General features: G+C 40.3%; 1 protein-coding gene across 2 annotated transcripts in view; it reads right to left on the bottom strand.

The window, feature by feature from the left end:
- Nucleotides 1-25381, bottom strand: part of LOC134100679 (E3 ubiquitin-protein ligase UHRF2-like) — a 181531-nt gene that overhangs the window by 138611 nt on the left and 17539 nt on the right. For both annotated transcript variants that reach the window (XR_009941297.1, XM_062554050.1), the window contains exon 2: nt 3963-4292. Coding sequence is in view for 1 of the 2 variants with exons in the window: in XM_062554050.1 (XP_062410034.1) it covers nt 3963-4292 (330 nt within the window). In the remaining variant the exon portion in view is untranslated. The remainder of the gene's footprint in view (nt 1-3962; nt 4293-25381) is intronic.

The raw sequence follows: 25381 nt of genomic DNA, 5'->3' as shown, positions 1-25381 counted from the left end.
GAAACAGTTGTGGACAAAGGAAGTAGTGAAACAGGATCTGTAGTCTTAATGAGATTGTATACTTAAAGCCTGAGACAGAAGGTGCCTCTCATATAGTGTTTACGCGTCCTCTCTCGCTCCTCGATCCTCACTGATCTTTCTTTATGTAGATCATTGAGGATCGAGGAGCGAGGGAGGGCATATAAACGCTGCTTGAGAGGCACCCACAGTAAATACTTTAAAAGTTGTATGTAGATAGTCTAATTAATGTTGATAGATAGAATGTTTAATGGATGTTGATAGGCAGATTGTTTAATAGATATTGATTGACAGTTTAATGGGTGGATGAGTGAATGGTCTGAAGAAGATGAATGGATAGAAGGTTGGATGGAATGTGCCTTATATTCTTGTTAAGAGAGACACTGATACAGCTCTCTGAGAGTTGTTGATACAGGTGTAATCAATTTAACTGGCTAGTCTTAAGAGAGCCAGAGTGTACGCTTAAAGCCTGAGACAGAGTAAATCATTTAAAAGTTGAATGTAGCTAGTCTAATTAATGTTGATAGACAGAGAGTTTAATGGATGTTGATAAACAGTTTAATGGGTGGATGAGTGAATGGTCTGAAGAAGATGAATGGATAGAAAGTTGGATGGAATGTGCCTTATATTCTTGTAGAATGGAGAGACACAGCTCTCTACTGAGAGAGTAGTGGATACAGATACAGGTGTAATCAATTTAACTGGCTAGTCTTAAGAGAGCCAGGCCTGAGACAGAGTAGATTGTTTCAAAGTTGAATGTAGATCGTCTAATTGATGTTGATAGGCAGACTGTTTAGAATGGGTGGATGAGTGAATGGTTTGAAGAAGATGAATGGATAGAAAGTTGGATGGAATTAGGAAGACTTATGTTGATACCGTTGATACAGGGGAACAGAAAGTGTAGTCTCAAGAGAGCCAGTTTAAAGCCTGAGAGAGAGAGAGAGCTGCTGCACCTGGACTGGCCACCTGGCGTAACATTCTAATTGCTGCCGTGATGTCATAATGAGCAATGTTAAGTCTATGGGGAAATGTTTAATAGTTTTTAATTTACAGTTCAAAAAGTATAAAAGTTACAAAGTTGAAAAATATATTGCACAGGTCTCCTTAGTAAGACCTACGTAACAAAGTTTGAATCAAGTTTCTACGTTAAACGGTTCAAGCTGAATTGCGAGCGTTAGAAGAAGTTGGAATAATAAGAAACCTAGGAAGAACAGTACAGTGCATTTTCATGCACTGTAATAATAAGAAGAATAGGAAGAACAGTACAGTGCATTTTCATGCACTGTAATAAGAAGAAGAAGACCGAGGAAGAACAGTACAGTGCATTTTCATGCACTGTAATAAGAAGAAGAAGCCTTGGAAGAACAGTACAGTGCATTTTCATGCACTGTAACTAGAAATGCAATTCCATGGAATTACCAGTGCATGAAAATGCAAAAATATATAGATAGATAATGTAGATAGGGTTACTAAGGTGTATCTAGGGTAAACATGGTGGTTGCATAGTTTAAAGACAGTTGATGTGTGAAGGTAGACAGTTTAAACTTAAAAATTCCAGTTGTAACTTAACTAATGATTTCTAAAAGGTGTGTTAAAATGTTAACAATGATAACCAGGTTGATTGGTTTACTTAGCTAATGATCTCTAACAGTTATGGTAAAAAATGCTAACAATGCTAACTATGTTAACAATGTTAACCAGGTTGATCAGCTAACTTAACTAATGATTTCTAACAGAAATCGTGTGTTAGAAGAATAATAATAAAAAGTTGAAGTTGAAGCCTAGGAAGAACAGTACAGTGCATTTTCATGCACTGTAATAACAGTATAGTGCATTTTCAATAAGAAGAAGAAAAAGAAGAAGCCTAGGAAGAACAGTACAGTGCATTTTCATGCACTGCAATAATAAGAATACTTTGGAAGAACAGTATAGTGCATTTTCATGCACTATAATAATCAGGCATGCAAACTGGTCAGGGGTGAAAAATGTTAAACTCAGTAACCACCCCCCCTAAATATTTTCTCATCGGATCTGCACGAATCATGTAAGTCACCTATTTTTTATTCAAAACGGCGAATTTCGCCGAAAGGTGAGGAGTTTGCATGCCTGAATAATAAGAAGACTTGGAATAACAGTATAGTGCATTTTCATGCACTATAATAATAATAAGAAGATGAAGTTGAAGAAGACTAGGAAGAACAGTACAGTGCATTTTCGTGCACTGTAATAAAAAGCCTAGGAAGAACAGTACAGTGCATTTTCATGCACTGTAATAATAAGAAGTTGCGGAAGACTTGGAAGAACAGTATAGTGCATTTTCATGCACTATAATAATAAAATGTTGAAGTTGAAGTAGAAGACTAGGAAGAACAGTACAGTGCATTTTCATGCACTGTAATAAATATAGCTGCCAGCAGTAATGAGGGGCCCAGCAGTTAAGCAGGAGCATGGCAACTCAATACTGGTACATCAGACAAAAGCAGTCATAGCAAGTGTCATGTCTAGTAACAAGAGACTGGCTGAGATGTACAGTTACCTCTTGTTTGGTGACTTTTGGTTTTGACAGGAAATGTATTTTATGTCCTCAGGGTGGCGTCATTAGTCCATATATCAAGTTTAGTTTTGATACACATAAGTGTTTCTAATTATAGGGTGCGTTTCATGCAGCGTTTATACGTCCTCCCTCGCTCCTCGATGCCTCGATCCTCACTGATCTACATAAAGAATGATGGGGGGGAAACAATGGGATAGTCTATCCAGTGTTAGTTATAGATCAGTGGGAACGCCCCTCGAGGATCGAGCATCGAGGATCGAGGAGGCATAATGAGAGGCACCCATAGTGTCCCTAGTTGACAAAGGTCACCAAATGTATTGTACAGTCTTAAGATGGGGTCATGACTAGGGTTGGGCGCCGAAACCTGGCTCTAATAGGACACCGGCACCAATGTAAACGGTAGTAACGTCATGGAATAACAACGTGGAATTCAGTGCTTCCTTGCGATGCCAATTAAATCTCCGTTTTTGACACGAGCCATCACTGCACGTCATGTCTAACATCGTGCTCTGATAGCACCACATCCAGATACAGTTAGCTAACATAAACACTAGATGGATGAGCTTAAAGCAGAGCTAGTGGACAGTGTTTGACAGCTTGCGTGAGCCCATGCCAAGTAGTCTGCTTTAAAGCAATATCACAAACTCGTCAAAATCTAGCAGCAACTACACACAAGCAAAAGATAATGAAACAACTTCAAAAGCATACTTTACACAATAACCTTGATAATGCACTAGGGCAGCATATTTGGTTTGGCTACAAGTACAACTGTGTATCATCTGCATAGCAGTGAAATTACAAGTTTGAATTAGATTGGATTAGATTAAACTTTATTGTCATTGTACAGAGTACAGAGTACAAGTACAAAGACAATAAAATGCAGTATGGTGGCAAATTATGTAGCCTAGAGGTAACATATACAAGGAAAACAATATTGGTCCTAAAACTGAGCCTTGGGGAACACCACAAGTAATAGCTGAGAAAAAGAGGAAGAAACAAAATCTCATTTGTTGGAAAAATAGGGGTTTGAACCAGTAAAAAGTGGTTACAAGAACCAGAATTCACTGAGAGAAGGATGTTAATTGTTAACTTTTAGCAGGACAGATTGCGGTCCGCACTATGCAGTGATTTAAAGCTTGACTGGAATTTGTCTGAAATTAGATGGTAACTGGAGATAGGCATATAGTTTTTAAGGTTGGGTTTCTTTAGTAGAGGTTGCACAATTACATAATAAAACTGGAGGATACCACTCTATGGCTATAAGGAGCTTAAGGAGCTATACATGACAGCCAAAACAAGAGTGCAGATGAAAGCTTCCTTGAAGCAGGTATCATCAATACCAATATGATTTATAATAGCACAGCTATCCATCCGTTGTTAAATGTCTCACCTTGTACACCCCAATCCCAGGGTCGATCAGGAAGGATTTGCTGGATGTGGATGGCTGGTTGTCCACCGGAAGACTGCAAAACTTCTCTGACTCAGACTTCTTCTGACTGTTACTACTGCTGTTGTTGCTGTTGTTGTTGACTGTGGCTACAGCCGAAGGAGAAGTTGGAATTACAATAGGTGTGACTGTGGATGGAAGAGGAGCGCTGGCCATATCTTCACATTCCTTAAGGGTAGGACTGTCTGGGGCATCAGTCTGGGAGCGAATTAGGAGCTGAACAATGTCATTAAGACCCACATTGTAGTCAAACAGCGTCTGGCCATCCTCCATCTTCAACAGAGACAACAGGAGAAAAGGCATATTTCATTAATTAAGGTCTCTCTCTTAAATGAATAGTTTGGTATTTTACACTTTAAGCCCGTTTTCTGTATTGCCTAGCATGAAAACGAGCGTTTGACACCATATCTCGACGATTGAGCCTGTTTGTGGAATTTGGCAGCTTTAGAATGGAGCTCTGTATGGCTTTAACATTGCTCGCTTTGTGCATGGACTATTCTGTCCTTAAAACACTCCTAAACATTAGTTTTTAAAAATGTGCAGCTCACCGAGTGTTTACTGGCCCTCAACAATGTTCTAGATCAAGTTTCGCAGTTTTCATGCTAGGCAATACAGAAAACGGGCTTAAAGTGTAAAATACCGAACTATTCCTTTAATATGAAACTGTTGTAAATATTTCTTAAACTGAACAAACGTATGTATATGCACATATCAAACATTCTTAATACAAACAATTAATAATTGTGGCGTAAAAAAAAAAATCTATGTATCATATTGTGCTGTTACACTGCAAAAAAAAAAAAATTAACAAAGAGTTATGAATCTAATATCAAGATCAAAAAATCTGTTTGGTATTGATTTTAGTAAGAAGAGACTTACCTAGCACTCCATTGAAAGTTCATTTTGACTTAATTTAAGAATACTTAATACTTAACTTATTCAGGAGAATTAACTTATCAAGACAAATTTATTTGCATGCAAATTTGCTTGTTTTCAGGATGAGACTTCTTAAAAGAGGTCAAACTAATCTTAAATTAAGTCATATGATTTTATGAGAAAGCGCTAGGTAAGTGCTAGGTAAGGGCTTGTAACCGGAGGGTTGCCGGTTCGATCCCCAACCAGTCCACCACGGCTGAAGTGCCCTTGAGCAAGGCACCTAACCCCTCACTGCTCCCTGAGCGCCGCTGGTTGGGCAGGCAGCTCACTGCTCTGGGTTGTGTAATTCACCTCACTGTGTGTTCACTGTGTGCTGTGTGTTCACTAATTCGGTTAAATTGGGTTAAATGCAGAGAACTGAATTTCCCTCACGGGATCAAAAAAGTATATATTCTATTCTATTCTATTCTATTCTATTCTAAGTCAATACCAACCAGCAAACAATACCAACTAGATGTTTTGATCTTCATATAAGATTAATAACACTTGGTTAGATTTTACTAGATAAGCTGTTTTTGCAGTGCAGTAGTCCACAAATATCATTATTGAAGTTTCCACAAATTAACATATTATCAAGAATAAGTACTGTTGTCAGCTGCTGGTCTCAACAATGCAAGCATTACACAACATGGAACTTTATTATAAAGAGAAAAAAGCATATAGAGGTCGACTGATTAATTGGGCTGCTTTTCGCCATTTTGTAGTAATCGTCATCGGCGGAGGACACCTGAGCATACTAAGCCAATGAACAGGCAGGCACATTTGTGGGCTTTTGAAAAGCCGTCCAGAAAGTGGACCTGGCAAAACTGCCAAAAGACAACGGAGACCTTGGAGTCAAATTAAATGTGTGAGATTGCAAGTCATTTTTTTTCTCAGAATAAAATGCGCAAAGTAATATCAAAAACACAAGCTAACCAAAGTGTGATGAAAGTCCTACTGAATATTTTGGCATTTGGCTATTCTGTGCAAATAAATACAACCTTGCTTGCGTATAAAAATGTATTCTTGCTGTAAAAATTAAACTGCTTTGAGTTTAATCATACATGTCATATTTGGAAAATAATCATATTTTGAGTAAGAAATGTGTAATATAAGTGTTGCTTTAAACATAACCATGTTTATGTAAAAATGTCTGGAAAATGCGTGTGTTAGAAGGGGTAAGTGTAAACAAAATGCTTGTAGGAGACAATTGTGGTTAGAACGGTTGATGCACTGTAAAAAACAACCTATAGAATTTACCCAATTTATCGAAGGTGAGGATTTGCATCTGCTTTGGTTGGGTAAAGTCAATCTATTATTTTGAGTAAAGACTACCTACATACAACAGTTATGAAATACTTAAATAAATTAGGTACAGTTTACCCAAGATTTTTTCAATAAAGTTACTCAAAATAATAGAGTAATATTAACTCTAGATTGTTAGGCATTATTAACCTACTTCATAATTACTAGTAATAATTAGCTAAAATGACTAATTAATTATGAGCCTACCTATTCAGTTAAGTTTTCAGACACAGCAGACTGTATTGAGAAAGTTAACTTGTTTAATCAATCAAATGACAGAGAATATACAAAAAGGATCATACAAAATATTCACAATATAGCCTATTCAAAGAGTTTGCTCAAACAAAAAGTATACTCATACAACTCTGCTTTGTGCTTTATGTGTCTGTGTGCACCTGATCACTTCACAACTGGTTTTCTGAAACATAAGGCTAAATAACAAAACATTCAAAAGAATGTACACAGTTCAGTGCTTCTGCTGTGTGTGTATCCAACAGACGTGTCCAACACCTGCAATGGACAGGACAGACAGGCAATGATTGTTATGTTTGCATGATTCACAACAGAATGTGTACATGGTTATGTTAAACTGACGATAGAAAGTTAGCTAGTTAGCAACCTAATGAAGCTACCATCGAATATTAGCTTCCAGTGAAGTTTGTTTGAAATTGAGAAGTGAATTAAGTTGTTAGCATACACTGGACAGTTAAGTAAACACAATTCCTTCAAATCCTTGTGCTCAGAAACAAGCAGAACTACATTTGAATGTTAAACGAATATATAAAGTGTAACTGCTAGCGAGTTCGCCCATTGACTTTCAATGTGTGATGTTAGCATGCTAGCTTTCACCCACAGAGGGGGCGAATTTCTGAACCTTCTAAACGAACGACCGTCCAAACCTATACAGTCTATGGTCCAAACTTTCTGGTTCAAGCATGCATGCACGTTACCCCGACTACACATTCCCTATGATACACAGCAAAGCAACGTGACAAACAGGAATCAGAGCTTACCTTGAATTCAGCAGCTCCACCATAGGCTAAGCAGACAATCAACTGAGCACACGTCCCTCTAACCGTCAAGTATAGAGCAAGAGTCTTTGGGTATATTTTATGATCGTTTATTAGGTAGAATTTGTTACTGTTAAAAGATAGGTAATGTAGGTAGAATTTACCCTTTATTATATATTTCAGTTGCTGATCAATATACGTAAGTACATTTTAACCCATTCGTAGGGATTATAATTACCACCATCCCTTAGGTAGAATTTGTTACTGCTAAAAAATAGGTAATGTAGGTAGAATTTACCCTTTATTATAGATTTCAGTTGCTGATCAATATACGTAAGTAATTTTTAACCCATTCGTAGGGATTATAATTACAACCCTCTAAAATCCTTTTTTACAGTGTGGCAGCTACGGATAATTTACTCAGAAAACTTGAGATGCTCAGAGAAACAACGGGTGGAGTACTTAAAAAGCTGCTTGAACCAGAATCAGATACATTGTTGAACCTACCAAGAACATCCTGTAAAGGGTCGTCTCATGGTCAAACCCTGTCTGTCTCGAGAGATAGCAATAAAAAATCTGCAAATCAGCAATAAGCATATGGCAATATACCATATAAAGATAAGGAAAAAACGGTAACACTTTGCATTACGGCTCGCTAATAAGGTGGTAATTGTATGGTAATTTCTATGTAATATCATGGTAACAATCCCTTGTTACCACTTATTACAAGTAATTTCCATGCAGTTTCTAGTGCAATTACTCTGCAGTTTCTAGGTAATAGCGATGCAAACAGCATTAATTAAGGTGGTAATTTCTATTTCTATCTAATTTCATGGTAATAATCTTCCCTTATTACAAGTCTTTCCATGCTTTTTTTAATTAATCCGTAGTTCTTAAAATGATAGTCCAGGATTCACTTATTGTTTTTGTTTAATTACCTGACAAACAAGGAGGTAATTTCTGGGAAAATACAGCATTAGGGCCGTAAAATGCATCATCACTTATTTCCACTCTATTACTTAGTTATTACCAAGAAAGAGACAAACCAAGTCATTGTAGTAGTATGCTGGTAGAGAAGACATTATGTGCCTGTAACTAAACTGGAACAAGTGAAGTAATTTCATGGAAACTATATGGTATCAGAGCTGTAAAATACACTATTGCCTCTTCCCAGTTAATCGCAGGGATTAAAGCAAAAAAAAATCCTGAGCCTGAACTTTTTTAAACTCGTGTATGCGACTCTATGCGACACTATGTTGGTCGATCGATTGGAAACCGGTTTACTTTTTGGAGTGTTTGCACACGACACAGGCCTTGTTTGTGATGTTGGACCCCAAGAAAGGCCAATAGGTGGCAATAGTAGTCCAACACACTACAATATGCTACATGTAGCATTTAGGATTTCTTTTTATATCAAGTTTAGCTGCTAATCTTTGTCTTTGACAGGTTACAAATTGACCTACAATCATAAGGTGTCATGTTGTCAGGATATGTGAAATTGGAAGGCAGGCATTTGAAGAATAAGATTTGCAACCATTTAAGTTAAGGTATTCAAAAAAAGACAATGATTCTCTTTCTAAAGAGTAATAACAGTGTTTCCCACAGATTAGATGGCAATGTGTGGTGGTCGCCTCATGTCTCTGACTTTTGATCACTTTGCTTTCATATAATGTGAATTTATTTATTTAATGATTTTTTAACAAGATGTAAAGCACACACACACACACACACACACACACACACACACACACGTGTAATTATTTATACATTCTGTATACTGACATTTCTGATATTCATAACAGCAAACTTTATGCAGCTTATAGCCTGCTATTCATATTACAACTCCACCTCTTAAATTCAGCTGTTTGATTGAAGCCTCAGAATATTGTAAACAAAGTAGCGTAGTTGGCTAGTTTATCATACTAGCTGGTTGGACTGTTCAGTGTCCCCACGTGTGTTTAAGTTTCAAGGTAAGCTCATACTTTTTCTCCTTGGGACAGGCCCTTTAAATCTTGGAGTTGAAAAACATTGGTATTGAGATGGTCAGTCAACTTGAATGCAGAGTTTTAATCAGATGTGTGCAGCATAGCCTACTAATGATGCTAACCGTATTTAACAATAATTCCGCTAGTCGTCTTCTGTGCGTCATTGCGTTCACGATTGTGAATGTTTTGGATTAAATGTGCATGTCGAGGGGCGGGTGTCCATTGAGTGCGCACGAGAGAGGGCCAAGGAGAATTCGTTTCCTTCTATTCGGTTTGGTAAAGTTGCATGCATAGTCTACAAAATTTGCGGAAGAACTTTTATGCTTCCACCCGCAGCGTCAGGTGCATTAGTGCGACTGCGCTTCCAGGGATCTCGTTATGGAGACAGACGCGGTGTGCACGAAGGGGAGTCTGTGTCTGAATGTGTGTGTGTGAGTGTGTATTAAATGGTGCGTGACGCGTGAGTGCCAGAGAGGGAGAGCAGGGAAAGGAAATTCAGCTAAACGAATGCTGCGTGTTTTTCAATAGTGTTAACAAATAAATAATATTTTAAAAAATGAACGCAGTCTGGCCGCACGCCGGAATTCCGGCACGGTGCCGGAAAACTTTAATCCCTGTAATCGCCTAGCTGGTAAACCCATCAATTATCCTTATGACATTTGTAGTGTAATACATAGTTTAAATATCAAAAACTTTAAATGCCATCATAATATGCACAAATAGACATCCATAGACTGAGTACAGTAGAGACACCTTAAATATCTTGCCTGCAAACCAAGCCTGATCTATGATTTTTGCTACATGTGTGTTGGTGTCCTCTTTAATCATGGGAAATTTGGACACTCTGCATATCTCCTGTCGAAAGATATTGGCAAAAGTATTTTTACCATAGTGAGAATTTCACTTAATCATGTTCCTTCCACCGTGAATATCTTATTACTCCAATGTGTTATACTTTACTTACATCATTGCAAAGGTCATTCTGTGCTCTACAAAGTACAAACGGACATATTTCATGACATCCTTTCATGCAAGGTTGTTGCATTATTTAGAAAAATGTGCAAGATGGTTAGAAGGGTACAGTGGAGACACGTTGTGTATACTGTACCCGGGATAAAATCCCATTGGATTGCATGATGTTTATTTGTGCATATTATGATGGCATTTAGGCATATAGAACACAAATGTCAATAAAATTAAAGTTTTTGATATTTAAGCTATGTATTATTAATGAATATAGTTTATAACATGACGATTTTAAGGATTACATCATAATTTGAAAATTAGCCATGATAAAACCAAGGGGAAAAAATATATTTTCAGCTTTAAACATTTGTCCCTGCTTTATGTCTATCTGATGCCAATTTTTTTTTATATATATATAAAAATAAATGGATTAAAATAAAAAGAAACACTCATTACACATTTTTAGAAGTTTGCTACATTTGCATAGCCTGACGACGTCATACTCAATTCTTATCAGAATATGAGTCTGAAACTGCTCCATTCAGCTGCGATTATGGGGCGTGATTCAACCGATACAGTGCGGGGGGGATAGCTCTGCACTCATTGGATAGACCAAACCAAACAGAACAAGTTATTGGCTGTCAGTATCTGCGAAATCTAGGACAGAAATATGTAGCAGGGTAGGCTATGGAAAACATCCTCCTTCGTTTTTAAAAATAATTCCTTCAAACTGTATATGCAATGAACAGCTGGGGAAGTGTGTCGTTAACCCAACGAGCAAACAGACATTTTTAAACAAACGGGAACAACATCACCCAAACATGCTGTTTTAACTGGGTGAAAGTGAAACTGAAGTTTTCCCACATATCCTCGTTGGTCTAAGTGTTCAGAAATAGTTGTGCGAATCCGTGATAAAACCTCCGTTTCAATGGCTAAGATAAACGAAAGGCCAAACTGCATGAACAAATTATGCATTCATAGCCATAGCGTTTCTGTTGCAATCAAAATCAACCTAAGCGAACATGGTCTCACACCCAACTCGTTGAACGAGGACGCATGCAGCCGTGAACGTCACTGCTGTTCATCTGTCAATCATCACGTAAAGCCCGCCCTGTAAAATGTGATTGGTCCGAGCAGATCTGTATCTCGAATAGTAGCAGCTGAACGGAGCAGTGCCAGACCGAAGTTCCCTGCAGAAAAAGAATGGAGGCGGGGCTAAACTTCGGTCTGGCATCCAGGCTAACATTTGCAGTGAATGGCTAGCCAGCCTTCCAGCATTATGAATGGGCGTCTCAACTGTACCATGCTACCGTCTCAACTGTACTCAATATAATTAGTCTAGGATACGGTTGAGACAAAATGCCACCTTGTGTTAATGAGTAAATTGTGAAAAATCTAAACAATTTACGAATATTTACTTTGGGTTTTATTTTAGTGCACAGATCAAAGATATACCATGTACAAATACTAGGGTTGTTAATGAATAATCGAATATCGAATAATGTTTGTTAAGAATTTATTCGAATCAAATAAATGCCCAATGAATAATCGTTTTAGTCTCACGCAATATGAGAACAGCAACATTTTCCGGTATTTTGCGCGCATGACAAAAACAAGCAGAGAAGAAGCGAGCGAGGAAAAGTGCTGGACCTCTTCTTTATTTAGGGGCTCATGGGAACGGGGTACCTACCTAGTAAAACGTAAGCAGGAAGTGAAGTGCGAGAGTTAGAGAAGTGTGTGTTATGTGAATGCGGGAGAATTGTTTTGTGAAGCATTTCCATGTTAAATGAAAAGAAGCCTATTAAACTGGTATCCCGAGACATCAAGCCTCTTAATTCTTTCATCACCAATATACCACTAGGATAACCCGTGTTTGAACGATTACGTCGCAAGCTGCCGGCAAGTGAAGTTAAAAGTGATAAGATAACGGGCCGACCGGCAAGGTAACAAAATGTTAATCCGACCATAAACGAAACCAGCACCGGAGATGACCAGTGAGCGTTGCAATCGCTAGCCTACATGTTCAAATATAACCTACGTCGGATGGCATAATGCCCCTGTAAAATAAAGTTTACAACTTGTTGTAAACAACTTATTTCTTGATAAAGGTTTTTTTTTTTTTTTTTAATATCGTTAATATCAATTGTGTGCGTGTTGGACATGTGGGAGTGATGGGTGGGGGCAAATGTTTACACGGCTCTGAATGCCATGTGACGTCATGATTTAGCAAATAATCGATTAATTGTTCAATAACGTTATGATTAGTCGAACATGAAAATTCATCTAAAGTCCCAACCCTAACAAATACAGTTACTTTCAGTGGCTTTTTACAGGTAATGGGGAAAGTAAAAACTGTCTCAACTGTACTCAGTCTACCCTACAATTTACAAAAACGAACCTTATTTCTGCGATCAGTTGAAGACCAGTTATTGCTCCACAGCCCTAAATTCGTGTTAATTTGGGAGAGTGCAGCCTGCAGCTCATACTAATTTGGGGAGAGGTAGCTCACTTCGGTAGGCCTAGTGAGGCTGCTTTAATTTTGAATGGTTGCGTTAAAGAGAAACTATGCAGGATTGGCGATTTAATCTTAAGTTTCGGTTTCGTTTTTCATTTTCGCTCGTTTTATGCTTGCATATTTCTCTGCAGAGCTTCCCTGACAGCTTTAGCGTGTATATTCATACATATATAGGCTATATATAAATATATAAATTGCAAGCGTGGTTCTCCTTGTTCTTTATGCGTCTCAGCCTTCCAGATGTAAACAGGGAACGATCGTCTCCTGAACAAACTGCAAGGTTGCAATAGCGGATAGGGACACTGGAAATATTACTGTTTTCAATAAAACTGGTCAGTCAAGCAAAACAACGATTTCTAAGCGATTTTATGACTATGAAAAAGTTGCATAGGGTCTCTTTAAAGTGTGTTATTAATGAAGGGTTTGAATCACAACAAACAAGTGTAGCCTACTGGGAAAAACACCAATGACATCCTCCTGGGTTTGAACCAACGCCACGCAGAATACAGAGCACGCATGCATGGAGTTACCAACTCCCTCTTTCATAGGCCTACCTACATCATTAAAATGTGGGCAATGCAGTACCCTAACTTTGGCGATTTTAGAAGATAGCCTACAGCGAGGCAAATTTTTCGGCATTTGATTTCGTCTTTGGAAGAGGACTCTCCTACAGCCATCAAGATAATGTAATGCAATGTTGCAATTGTTGCGTTGGCAAGAAACGTGAAGCCTATCTATCTGTGAAAGCCTTCGATCCCAAATTAACATGGCAACGTTGCCTATGACTAAAGTGTCTAAGTAATCACAACAAGCTTGTAATTGCTTGGTGTGTAGGTAGCACGTCAGTCTCCTGATCTGCACACTATCGATGAGGCGCAAGTTCAAATTTTCAGCGGTTTTTTTTGCCAAAGGCTCATGTTGCCTTTTGTTTAAGGACAGTCAAAAAATATATATATTTGTCATGGACACAAATTAAGGGGACCTTTTCGTGGAAACTCACATCTTCATTACACAGAAGTAGGTTCAATTGGCTCAAAGCAAAGTTAGTGTGGTTAACGTTACCATTTCTAGAATCGGAGTCACATCTAGCACATCTATCTATCTTACCGGTGTGACGGTAAACCATGATAAAAATGTTGACGATAACAATAACCGTGTTCATTTCGAATATCATTATTATCACGGTTGATACTACGGTGTGGTAACAGTGTGTTTAATTCCTCCCAGCTTCATCCAAGCCTGCTTTTGACACAAGCTGGTAGGCTACTATGAAACAAAACTTTACCTTACTAATTCTGTTGTCTAATTGATGGATTTAACCATGATTCAGATAAGGCTACACCTGCTTTTAAAGGGTGCAACATTTTCACCCCAAAATGTGCGCTGTATCATGTAGCCACTCTGCGTCATTTTATGTAGACCTACACGTTCACGTTACGTTCACGTTAAATCTACAGGCTATTCCACTAACGCTATCAGGAGAATGCCGTGAAGTTTTATGTTGAGCGCTGGGTGTCACTCATTTGATTTAACAGATACCAAACTCCAAATCATAAGTTAAGCTATAAGCAGCCAACATTTCCAACCAAGGAAAACGTGAGCACAATGCCAGGTAACCTAGTAGGCTATGGAATTTAGTTCATTTAGGCCTACTGTAGTGTTTTTAATTCAATTTCAAAAAAAGCTACACAGCCTATTGGCTAACTTTTCTATCTTGAGAGAGTTCCATCTAGGTAACTATCCCGTTAGCTTACGCGTCATGTCTATCATTAATGTAGCCTACAGTAGCCTAGTGCTCACCAAAATCATAGAAGTTAAAGGGATATTCCGCCATTTGTGGAAATACGCTCATTTTCCACCTTCCCTCGAGCAAAACAATCGATATTTACCTTGTTCCCGTTCATCCAGCCATTCTGTGAGTCTGGCGATACAACTTTTAGCTTCAGCCTAGCATAGATCATTGAATCGGATTAGACCATTAGCTTCTCGCCTGCTAGCTTCATGTTTAAAAGTGACTAATATTTCTGGTAATTTTCCCATTTAAAACGTGTGTCCTCTCAAGTTAGAAAGTGCAATAAGACCAACTGAAAATGAAACCTGCCGTTTTTCTAGGCTGATTTGACATGGAACTACATTCTCATCTGGCGTAATAATCAAGGCAACTTGCAGCTACTGGCACTACTACTGCTTGATGTCTATGGGGACTATTTTCAGATGCTGCGTACGATATCACTGCGCCTATGGTACGTTTGCAAGTTGCCTTGATTGTTACGCCAGATGAGAGTGTAGTTCCATGTCAAATCAGCCTAGAAAAACGCCAGGTTTCATTTTCAGTTGGTCTTATTGCACTTTCTAACTTGAGAGGAGACACGTTTTAAATGGGAAAATTATCAGAAATCTTAGTCACTTTTAAACATGAAGCTAGCAGGCGAGAAGCTAATGGTCTAATCCGATTCAGTGATCTATGCTAGGCTGAAGCTAAAAGTTGTATCGCCAGACTCACAGAATGGCTGGATGAACGGGAACAAGGTAAATATCGATTGTTTTGCTCGAGGGGAGGTGGAAAATGAGCGTATTTCCAAAAATGGCGGAATATCCCTTTAACATTGTAAGACACTTATCTTTTCTATGATCCCAGCAATATTTTCTTTGACTTGTTAATTGTTTGAACATTCATTTTATTCAATGAGAACGGATATCCTTGAACTATGTGTGACTACTTTCCTAAAACCCAGCTAAAACCGAATGAAGGTTAATAATAATTACTTCACGTATCTCTTAAAGTGACAGGCACTCAATTAGACCTACACAACACCCCTGTAATGTCATTAAAGACAAGTGTAATACCGGTAGTTTAAAAATCAATATGAAGTATTCAAATTACTGAATATTTTTAGCTATAAGTAATTATGCAGATCCTAACATATTAAAAACTATTAGCAAAATATATAAAGTTTATGAATTCAAAATATGCAATAGAAACAAGACAAGTCATTTTCTGTGTGTGTGGAGGGTTGAGCAGAGACTAGGATTGCCACTGCTATGAATGATCGGTGTCCTGCTGAAGGTTTGAAGATACAGGTTGATGGTCTACCTGCTGGGCATTACTGCCTGACGCACCTCCAACGGTGCCTTTTCAGTGCTCCCCTGACTACCTTAGTGGGCATGCTTGGGTCATCAGCTGGGGACCACCAGTCATGGATGTTTCGCTCCTTTAACCCCAGTACATCTCCTGGTGGCGGAGCGATGGCAGGGATCTCTCCCTACCACCCCCTGCTGATGCCCTAGGTGTTCGACCCCCACCCCTTATGTTTCCTCTTTAGCCACAGCCAGAAGTTACCCCTCTCTGCCTCCTCTGCTAGCTCCTTGATGGCTTTCCGACGCCCTGCTCCCGTGCAGCCAATGTCACGAAGCAGGCGAACCATTGAGGACCCGACAAACCCCCTACATCCCACTTCGACAGGGCATGTGATGGCTTTCCACCCAGCCTCTCTGCATTCTGCCGCTAGGTCTGCATACTTGGCGCGCTTGCGCTCATTGGCAGCCTCCATACCCTGCTCCCACGGGACAGTGAGCTCCACCAGCAGGATGGTCTTGCGTGGCACTGACCACATGATCAGGTCTGGCCGGAGCGACGTCTCAACAATTTCCCTGGGAAATTGGAGCAGTCTCCCCAGGTCGACCTTCATGTTCCACTCACTGCCGGGTGAGAGGAGTCTTGCTGTTGCCCTCTGGTGGGCAGGATTGGGGCTCTCCCCAGCCCTTGCAAAAATGATGGGCAGACTCACTGGAGTGGAAGGTCTGCTGTTAGCCTCCTGTCTGCAAGACTCTGCCACCTCTGCCAGCTTCCTCAGCACCAGGTTGTGTCGCCACCTGTAACGGCCTTGGGACAATGCAGTCTTGCAGCCTGATAGGATATGCTGGAGGCTTGCGTTGATGGTATTGCAAAGGGGGCAAGTCTCTTCTGCACCAAACCATTGGTGGAGGTTTTGGGGACAAGGTAGAGTGTCATAGGTGGATCTGATCAGGAAGCTGAGCCTGGCTTGGGGGATCTTCCACAGATCAGACCATGACATGGGCCTGTCTGTGACGCCTTCCCATGACAGCCAGCCTCCTTGCCGGCTCTGAGACACTGCTTTGACATGGAGACGCTCCTGCTCTGTCCTTGCCACTTCTGCCACCACCATGGCTCTTCGCTGGTCTTTTGAGGCTTTTGACCAGAAGAGAGGAGTGTAATTTCTCCCCAGTCCTGCTCGACCCTCCTGGACTCTTCCAACAACCTCACGATGTTTCAGCCTGCTGACTGCCATGTCGACTGCCTCTTGGGCTTTCCATTTTCTCCCTGTTCGTACCTGGGAGCCAGCTGCTCTCAAGGCAGTAATGGTTTGCCTATATTTTTCATGTAATAAACACTGTCACACTTTTCTAAACTATTTCAGCTTGTTTACACCCATCAGTGCTTTCTTAAAATATTGTACAAAAATTGTTTTAAATACCGCGATAATACCGAAAACCGTGATAATTTTGGTCACTATAACCGTGGGGTTAAATTTTCATACCGTTACATCCCTAGTCACATCTGCAGCAAATTAGGTAAAACTGCCTGCTCGTGATGACGCGCTTATTGATTATCCCCAGTTAACAGGATCCCATCGAGCTCCGTAACACCGGACTACCCGTAGTCTCTTCCGGCAATAGCTCCCGTACTTCCGTGTGAGACCTCGCGTCTGGTGCTTTGTTTTATGTGTAGACACCTTGAGTTAGCTGCTGACAAGGTTTTGCGTTGTTTTGAGCAATGTTAGTGGTTTAAAAATTTGATTTTGAAAGCGTAGCCTATGGCTCTAAGCCCTATGCCACTGTTAGCGATTTTGGGCTGTAGCTCTTGCCCGTGCTAGCTCTGTAACCTACTGCGTGATCAACGAAAACTACTTCTTCTACGGCTTAGTATTAGTTCAATTTTCGCCGGACTTATACTTTAAAGAGGAATAATGCAGGATTGGCGATTTCATCTCTGGCTTCGGTTTCGTTTTTCGTTTTCGCTCGTTTTATGCTTGCATATTTCCATAGATATATATATTGACTAGATGTCGCCTTGAGCTTCTAAGCATACGTCAACACCGGCGCCATCTTAAAGCGGGGATTCTGAAGCTCTAAACTAGTTCACCCGTGTTGTCCAGTGTTACATATTAGCTACTTTTGGGCATCCCGAGTGATTAAAATCTTATCTATTGACTAGCGACAAATTCGGCGACTTCTCAAAATGATGTCAAACTCCGTTTCTCAGTTGAAACGTCAGAAAATCACCGTTATAGTGGCTTTTCCATTTGTGAATTAGTAAACTACATCATTCGCCAAACGCATCGCCACATGATTATAAAAGTAATGATTTGCCTATGTAGTATCAGACCGTGTTAAAGCACAGAAGTAAATGTTCAAACAACTTACCATCTAACAGCAGCAACTTCTGGTGAGATTACAACCCGAGTCAACGAGACAAGCAGCAGCCTCAACCAGAAACCTGGTTGAGTTCACTCAGAGTTCGTTTAGCGGCGGCCGTGAGCTAGCATGGTGAGCTAGCGCAGCATGAATGGGAGTCAATGGGGCTAGACGGGTAAGTTTATCTTCGTCATTTTAAAAAGCTTAGTTTTTCTCTGGACTTGACGTAAATACACGTTTGTCAGTTGAAACAAACCAAAACACTACGAAATCGCTTGAGATTTTGACGATTTATGGTGATTTAATGTTCGATAGATCTTTGCCTGTATTGACGCCAATGCATTTAAGTGGAGTAGAACCCCGCTGTACGATGGCGTCTCTATTGACGCATTCCTTCCTATGAACCGCAGCAGTCAAGGCGACATCTAGTCAATATATATATCTATGGCATATTTCTCTGCAGAGCTTCCCCGACAGCTTTAGCGTATATATTTATACATATATAGGCTATATATAAATATATAAATTGCAAGCGTGGTTCTTCTTGTTCCTTTCGCGTCTCTGACTTCCAGATGTAAACAGCAGACGATTGTTTATCAGAAAGTTGCAAGGTTGTAATAGCGGATAGGGACACTAGGGGCGGGAGGAAATGTGACTGTTTTCGATAAAACTGGTCAGTCAAGCAAAACAACGATTTCTAAGCGATTTTATGACTATGAAAAAGTTGCATAGGGTCTCTTTAAGGCGAGACACGGCAGGTGAAAACATCGTTTTTGTGTTTTTTTCACGATATTTTGTCTACTCGCGCCTATGTATTTCTCTTAATTTTCACCAAGTTCCCACTCTAAAGTGTCATTTACTCCCGCGACCGTAATCCAAATCATATCGTGTGTGACACCGTTGGAAAGCCCTGTTTCTCCTGCAAGACGCTATGCAATCCAAATATGGTCATTTCCTTTGTATTAGCAACCAATCGCGAAAGTTCAAAGACGAGTCTAAGCTGAGAACGCATCTCATTGGCTGTGTTTCAAGGCTGTTTTCTCAAAACGAGTTATTTGCGGGTTTGTGTCATTTTCCGGTAGATACTTCTCAGCCTCTGTAGCACCTATGTACACCAAACTTTCCAGTTATACACTTAACAGTATTATAAAGATATTTACAGAGGGATTTGTTAATACATCATTCCTGGCCTGATTTATGTGACATTTTAAAGGAATTATCCGGAGTAAAATGCACTTTAGATCAATTTAAGGATGATTGAGAGTACATACGTTGAGTTGACATCACATCATGTCATTCGGATGTGTTTTGATAGAGTTCGATTTTACCGTTTTTAGCCAAAAACTCGTTAGCCTGCAAGTGACCTTACCTAACTTACGTGGTATGAGGGTCCCTAAAGCCAAACCGAAGTATCCCCATGCCTTTATGTGGTCGGATAGAGAGTCCAGAATGAATTTAATCGAGTCAGTACCTTTCCGGAAATGTCGCTGCTGCAGCTGGGCAACGCTTTAATAACATTTCCGGAAAGGTACGGACTCGATTAAATTCATTCTGGACTCTCTATCCGACCACATAAAGACCTGGGGATACTTCGGTTTGGCTTTAGGGACCCTCTACTCACTACCACGTAAGTGTAATGTTGTTTGGAACAGTAGAAGAGGTATAAAAGTAGCGTTTTGTAGCGGCGAAAGGACGTGCCCCGGTCACTTGCATTTTACTCCGGATAATTCCTTTAATCAAAAAAGCATGGCAAAAAATCTTTTTTTTTTTTAAGGCTATGGACAGTATATTTGGATTTCCTAGGCAATGAAAGCAGATATCCTGAAATCCTTCTGTAATTTTATTGCTTCTGAAACAGTAGGCTAGCAGCCTAGCTACTCTGTGCAATTAAAGATTTGAGTGAAGACAAAACAAAATCACATAGCTCCACTAACAATGCTTCAGTTTGAAGAAAATTGCTCACCTTTCTGGTTGGAAGCAAAATTTCAAGCTGTTGTACAGTGGAAGAAACTCTTGTATTTGTACTCTTCAGCTCTCCGTTGTTGAAATTGAAATTGAAAATGGTAGCCCTGCCCCCAACATTCTCTCCTCTCTTGTGATTGTATGTGAGATTGAACCAATCACAAACGTTTCTGCCCTCAGAACATGTTTTGGTAAGCAAGACTCCCATCTGCCCTTAAAGCACAACCCCTGATGGCCTTTGAAGAAAAAAAACGCCCTTCAGCAAGAAATATGAGTCAAACTGAGCTAATCACAAAATCTTTTAGAAGAGTCGAACAGTCAACAGCTGTGGTTTGATAAACATAGGTAAAAACTATTAATTCATAACGACAACTGAAAAGATGAAAAATAAATCATAAATCCATGATGAAAATGCACAGGCAAACCAATCCATCAAACCATGAAGTCCAATAGTTCATCAAACAAGAAGGAAAAAAAGAAGAGAGCTTTTCACACAGCGGTGCATGAAGGCCTAGGAGAGAGTAAGAAAGGGTGGTAAGAGTGGTGCCATTTTGAAAGGGATTTTGTTCCTGGCAACACACTCGGACTGTGTGGGTACTGCAAGCAGCTCATTCTTTACATGACTTCACACATGAAAATCCCCCTGTCTGCCCTTGCCCCATACTCACACCCATCTCATCTGTCTAGTAAACCCTGTCAGACTATGATCTGCATCACTGTAGTGCTGTCATCCGTTACTGTAACCAGCATATGTTACATACTGTGTGAGAATTGTAGAAAGTAAAAAAAAAAACAGAGCTCTTGATGCATGCTCAAAATCAGTGTTTGTACAAATGCTTGAAATGCTTGGAGACTGGGTTTAACAGGACAACATAGGCTTTCTGCATATGTGTGTATGTAAGCCCATATACTAACCTGACATGTTCAAGCAAGCATGCCAATGGATGAGAGCTACTAATACTTCGGAAGGCAAAATGAAACTGCTGCAAAGTGAAACTGCTGTCGTAACATCTACAATCATCCTTTCCATTAACCCTCTAAGCGCCACAGGCGACTATAGTCGACAAGATGCGGTACTGAATAAAACGGCCGATTTTGTCAAATAGGGTGTCAAATTTCGTTCAAACTCCCTGCCACTAGTTAGCAGACATGTCATACTACGTCCCCGACTCAGAATTACGTCATGCTTCTATACAAAATATTCGAGCAAGGGCACTTTAAACCCATGCGAAATATCAGCTGAGCTAGCTTGCGTCTTAGCCATTGTATCAGGGCGGTATTGTGAACGTAAACGAATATTAGCATTAGATAATCGTCTAAACACATGGAAAAAGTTTACCAGGAATGAAGTGTTGGGTCTTCTGTTCGCTGACAGTTATTCTGAAGAGAAATATCTGCCTTCAGAAGATGGCGGGGATTTGTTTATTCACACGCGTCTCCGCCTAGCCATGCTGAAGCTGGACAACGTGAGAGATAAGTCCTACACAAGCACACACGTGGATCCTTTGCCCAATGTCAGTGTTAGGAACATTATTTCATGGGTCTAGGTGTTAATAGGGAAGTTAGAAGACCCTCATCAGACGTGTTATTTGTGTAGAGAACGGCAGTATTGGTCGGGGCACTGGCATGTTATCGCGCTATTTTGCCCTTTCGTTTTCATTGTGCCTCTCCATAATTGCGAGGACAAGTAACGTGATGGAGAATTTGTCTAACACTATTGGGTATGTCGGTATGGAGGTCGAAGTGTCCATAAGAGAACTGTGGGGCAACGTAGCAGCATAGTCGCAATGAGAATGAGAATGGCCAATATTGCTGCAGGCAGACACTGACGTACACACGCAAAGACGCACCTCCATTCACAGACGCATCTTCACTGTCACTGCAAATGGACGACCGATCATAATCTCCAAAAGGCAGATATTCTCCTTCAGAATCAGAGTAGGTGAATGTCAGACCCAAGACTTCATAACACATGAGTTTGTTTTTTAACATTTGCCGTTTTTCTGCCGTTTTTCTGCTTCAATATGTGCATCGCGATTGCGCATTTTACTTCCGCGTTATAAACAGGAAATGCGTCTTCTTCTTGTGTTTCTCGCGAGTAATACAGGCACTTCCTGAAAACTTTGTTACTCAAGTTCGGGCTTGAATCGAAGCTCTGGATGTCTGCCAACTAGTGGTGGAGAGTACAAAGGAGATTTGTCACCCTACTCGGATCTACCGTCTGTTTTAATCAGTGACGTTGCTTGTCGCCGTACGGCGCCTTGGGCGGTTAGAGGGTTAATGTTGAAAGTAAGTTATTTAATCATGTGGAAATACTTTCCATGATTTTTTAAAGTAAATTCAACTAATCCTTTTTTTGAGTGTACCAAATTTGGTTCATTTTCGTGAATGTATGCGTCAACCACAACACACAATGTGCTAGGTGGCGCTACAGAGTCCCTAAGCCACACCCTAGGCTAGAGCTCTGTCTCTGACTAGCAATAGCAATAACACACAAGCCCACCAAATTTGGTTCATTTTCGAGAATGTATGTGTCAACCACAACAGACAACACACCAGGTGGCGCTATAGAGTCCCTAAGCCACACCCTAGGCTAGAGCTCTGTCTCTGACTAGCGATAGCAATAACACACAAGCCCATCAAATTTGGTTCATTTTCGTGAATGTTTGTGTCAACCACAACAGATAACGTGCTGCTAGGTGGCGCTATAGAGTCTCTGAGCCACGCCCTAGGCCAGAACTCTGTCGCTGAGTAGCGTTACCAATTCCATACATAGCTGCCAAATTTCAAGAGTTTTAGATCATGCCAAGTTGGTGAAAAAAGGCAAAACGTGGCCCAGAAGAAATTTAATCTGAGCAAAAACAATAGGGCCTTGCACCTACGGTGCAGCCACTTCAGTGGCCGCACCTTGTTGCTCGGGCCCTAATAAAAATAAAATACTATGAAAAAGTTGAAAGTCAAGTTTGCTTAAGGTTTGTTCAAGAACTCTTCCAGAGTTTTTACCTCAAACAACACAAATCAACACAAATAAATGAACAGATAACTCAAACGTGCTGTATGTCATAATGAAACAACCACAGACTATCAACACGGTCTGACACCCCTGCTATTCTCTCTGTACACAAACAATTGTATATCAACTCCTGCATCTGTTAAACTGGTCAAGTTTGCGGACGACACCACTGTTATAGGCCTCATACGCGATGGGGAGGAGTCTTCCTATCGGGATGAGGTAGAAAAGCTGGTGCAGTGGTGTGCAGACAATAATCTCATCCTCAATACAACAAAAACCAAAGAACTCATAGTTGACTTCAGGAAAAAGACAGACCATCACCTTCCCATCTCCATTAATGGCCAGGAAGTGGAGTGGGTACCCACCTTCCGTTTTTTAGGGACCACTATCCATCAGTCCCTATCATGGAACCCGAACACCATTCTCATCATTTCCAAAGCCCATCAGAGATTACACTTCCTCCGTCAGCTGAGGAAGTTTGGGGTCAGTCAAGCAGGCATGATCCACTTCTATCGGGCTACCATTGAGAGTGTACTCTCCTTCGCCATCTTGGTCTGGTATGGTAGTGCCACCAGCCAGGTCAAACAACGGCTTGAGAGGGTAGTGCGCAGGGCCTCAAAAATCATTGGCTGTAGTCTGCCTACCATAGCCTCACATTACATCACCAGAATTTCCAGGAAAGCCAAAAACATAATCTCTGACCTCTCCCATCCAGCACACCATCTATTCACACCCCTACCATCAGGGAGAAGGTTCAGGAGCATCACATGCAAAACATCACGCTTCAGGGATAGTACCTATCCACAAGCTATTCGCCACCTGAACATGCACTAAGCACTTATGGGTTACATACCAGGCTACCTCTCTTTGCACTTGTACAACTGTACTGAACTGCTGCTTTCTGTGATCCTTGCACTTTTTCTTGTATATTAAGTGTTGCTACCCCTGTGCTATTGTGTTGTCATTATGTGTCTTATATGTGAGCATACCAAAACACATTCCTGTCAATTGTATTTCATACTGTTGAAATGGCTATAATAAACTTGAACTTGAATGACACATGGCTTAGTGCAAACTGAATTTATGACCAAACGATTTGATTTGTGCATGAAGCGCCATCTAGCTATCATTATGTGTAAGTAACAGCGTCCCAGTCTGAGGACTCAGCGGTCTTTTTGCCGCCTCAGCCGCGCTTTAAGTAGTTCACACCAGGGGCCGGTTTCACTAAGATAGACTGTGACTATAACTTAGACTATGGGTATAGTCAGACTTAGCATAGACGTCTAAATAACACTGTTGTAAAAAGCAGTTAAGACGCCGACTATCCTAAGTAGGACTATATGCAATTGTGGGTAATCTGGGTATTTTAAGACTCTTTTCAAAACAAAAAACATGGCGGACCGAGTGGACACTTAACCGCACTGTAACATCTTGTCCTACCCATGGTCTATCCCACTTCACCTATCGAGGCAGTGTAACGTTAGCTAGCTAGGAAGCTAAGTTACTTTCACCATGCAACCTACCAGTGCGCATGCTCTTTTAATGTGTGCATGACACGTTTGAGGTCGTTTACACTTTATTTGTAGGCAGGAACATACATTGTTGTCTAGTTAGCCAGGTTAGTTGAAAGCAGACGCTGTTGACTATACTGAATCCCTACATTAGCTAGCCATGCATGCTAGCCTGTTTATTTCAAATGGATAAGCTACATAATTTTGCACCTTTTCTGTTGTTACCATGGTGATATAGCACTTTAGACCCATGTTAGCCTGGGGGTGAGGTGTCTATTTTTTTGAAGTCTAAAATGAGATAGTCTTAACTTGTGTGAAACTGGCTTACTTGCATTAGACTGGTCTATTAAGGTCGAACGTCATAATGCCTTAATGTCATGTGACCGTTTGTTTACAACTGGAGTGGTAGGCAGAGTGGTAGGCAAAACCGTACATATCAGCGGGGTTACATTATGTTACACATAGGCCTACTGTAGTTACCAGGCTTACAAATATCTCCGAAATGTATTTTTTATGATCGAAACACAGATGGCAACTACTTGCGTAGCATTTGTTTGTTTGTTTGTTTGTTTAATCGTTTCCGTTTGTGGTACGGTATTAGGTGTCGCCACCTGACGAAGTGGTTAGGAAAATGCAGGAGAACGAAATGTAAACCCTATTAGAAAGTCAGTTTCTGGTTTAGTATAATTTAGGGATGGCGAAAACTAAACATTTTCTTGACCGACCACCGAGTTCATTAGCCGG

The sequence above is a fragment of the Sardina pilchardus genome, chromosome 14 (assembly GCF_963854185.1).
Source record: "Sardina pilchardus chromosome 14, fSarPil1.1, whole genome shotgun sequence".
NCBI classification, from domain to species: Eukaryota; Metazoa; Chordata; class Actinopteri; order Clupeiformes; family Clupeidae; genus Sardina; species Sardina pilchardus.
The sequence above is the reverse complement of the archived record's forward strand: the minus strand, read 5'-3'. Positions and strand labels throughout refer to the sequence as shown.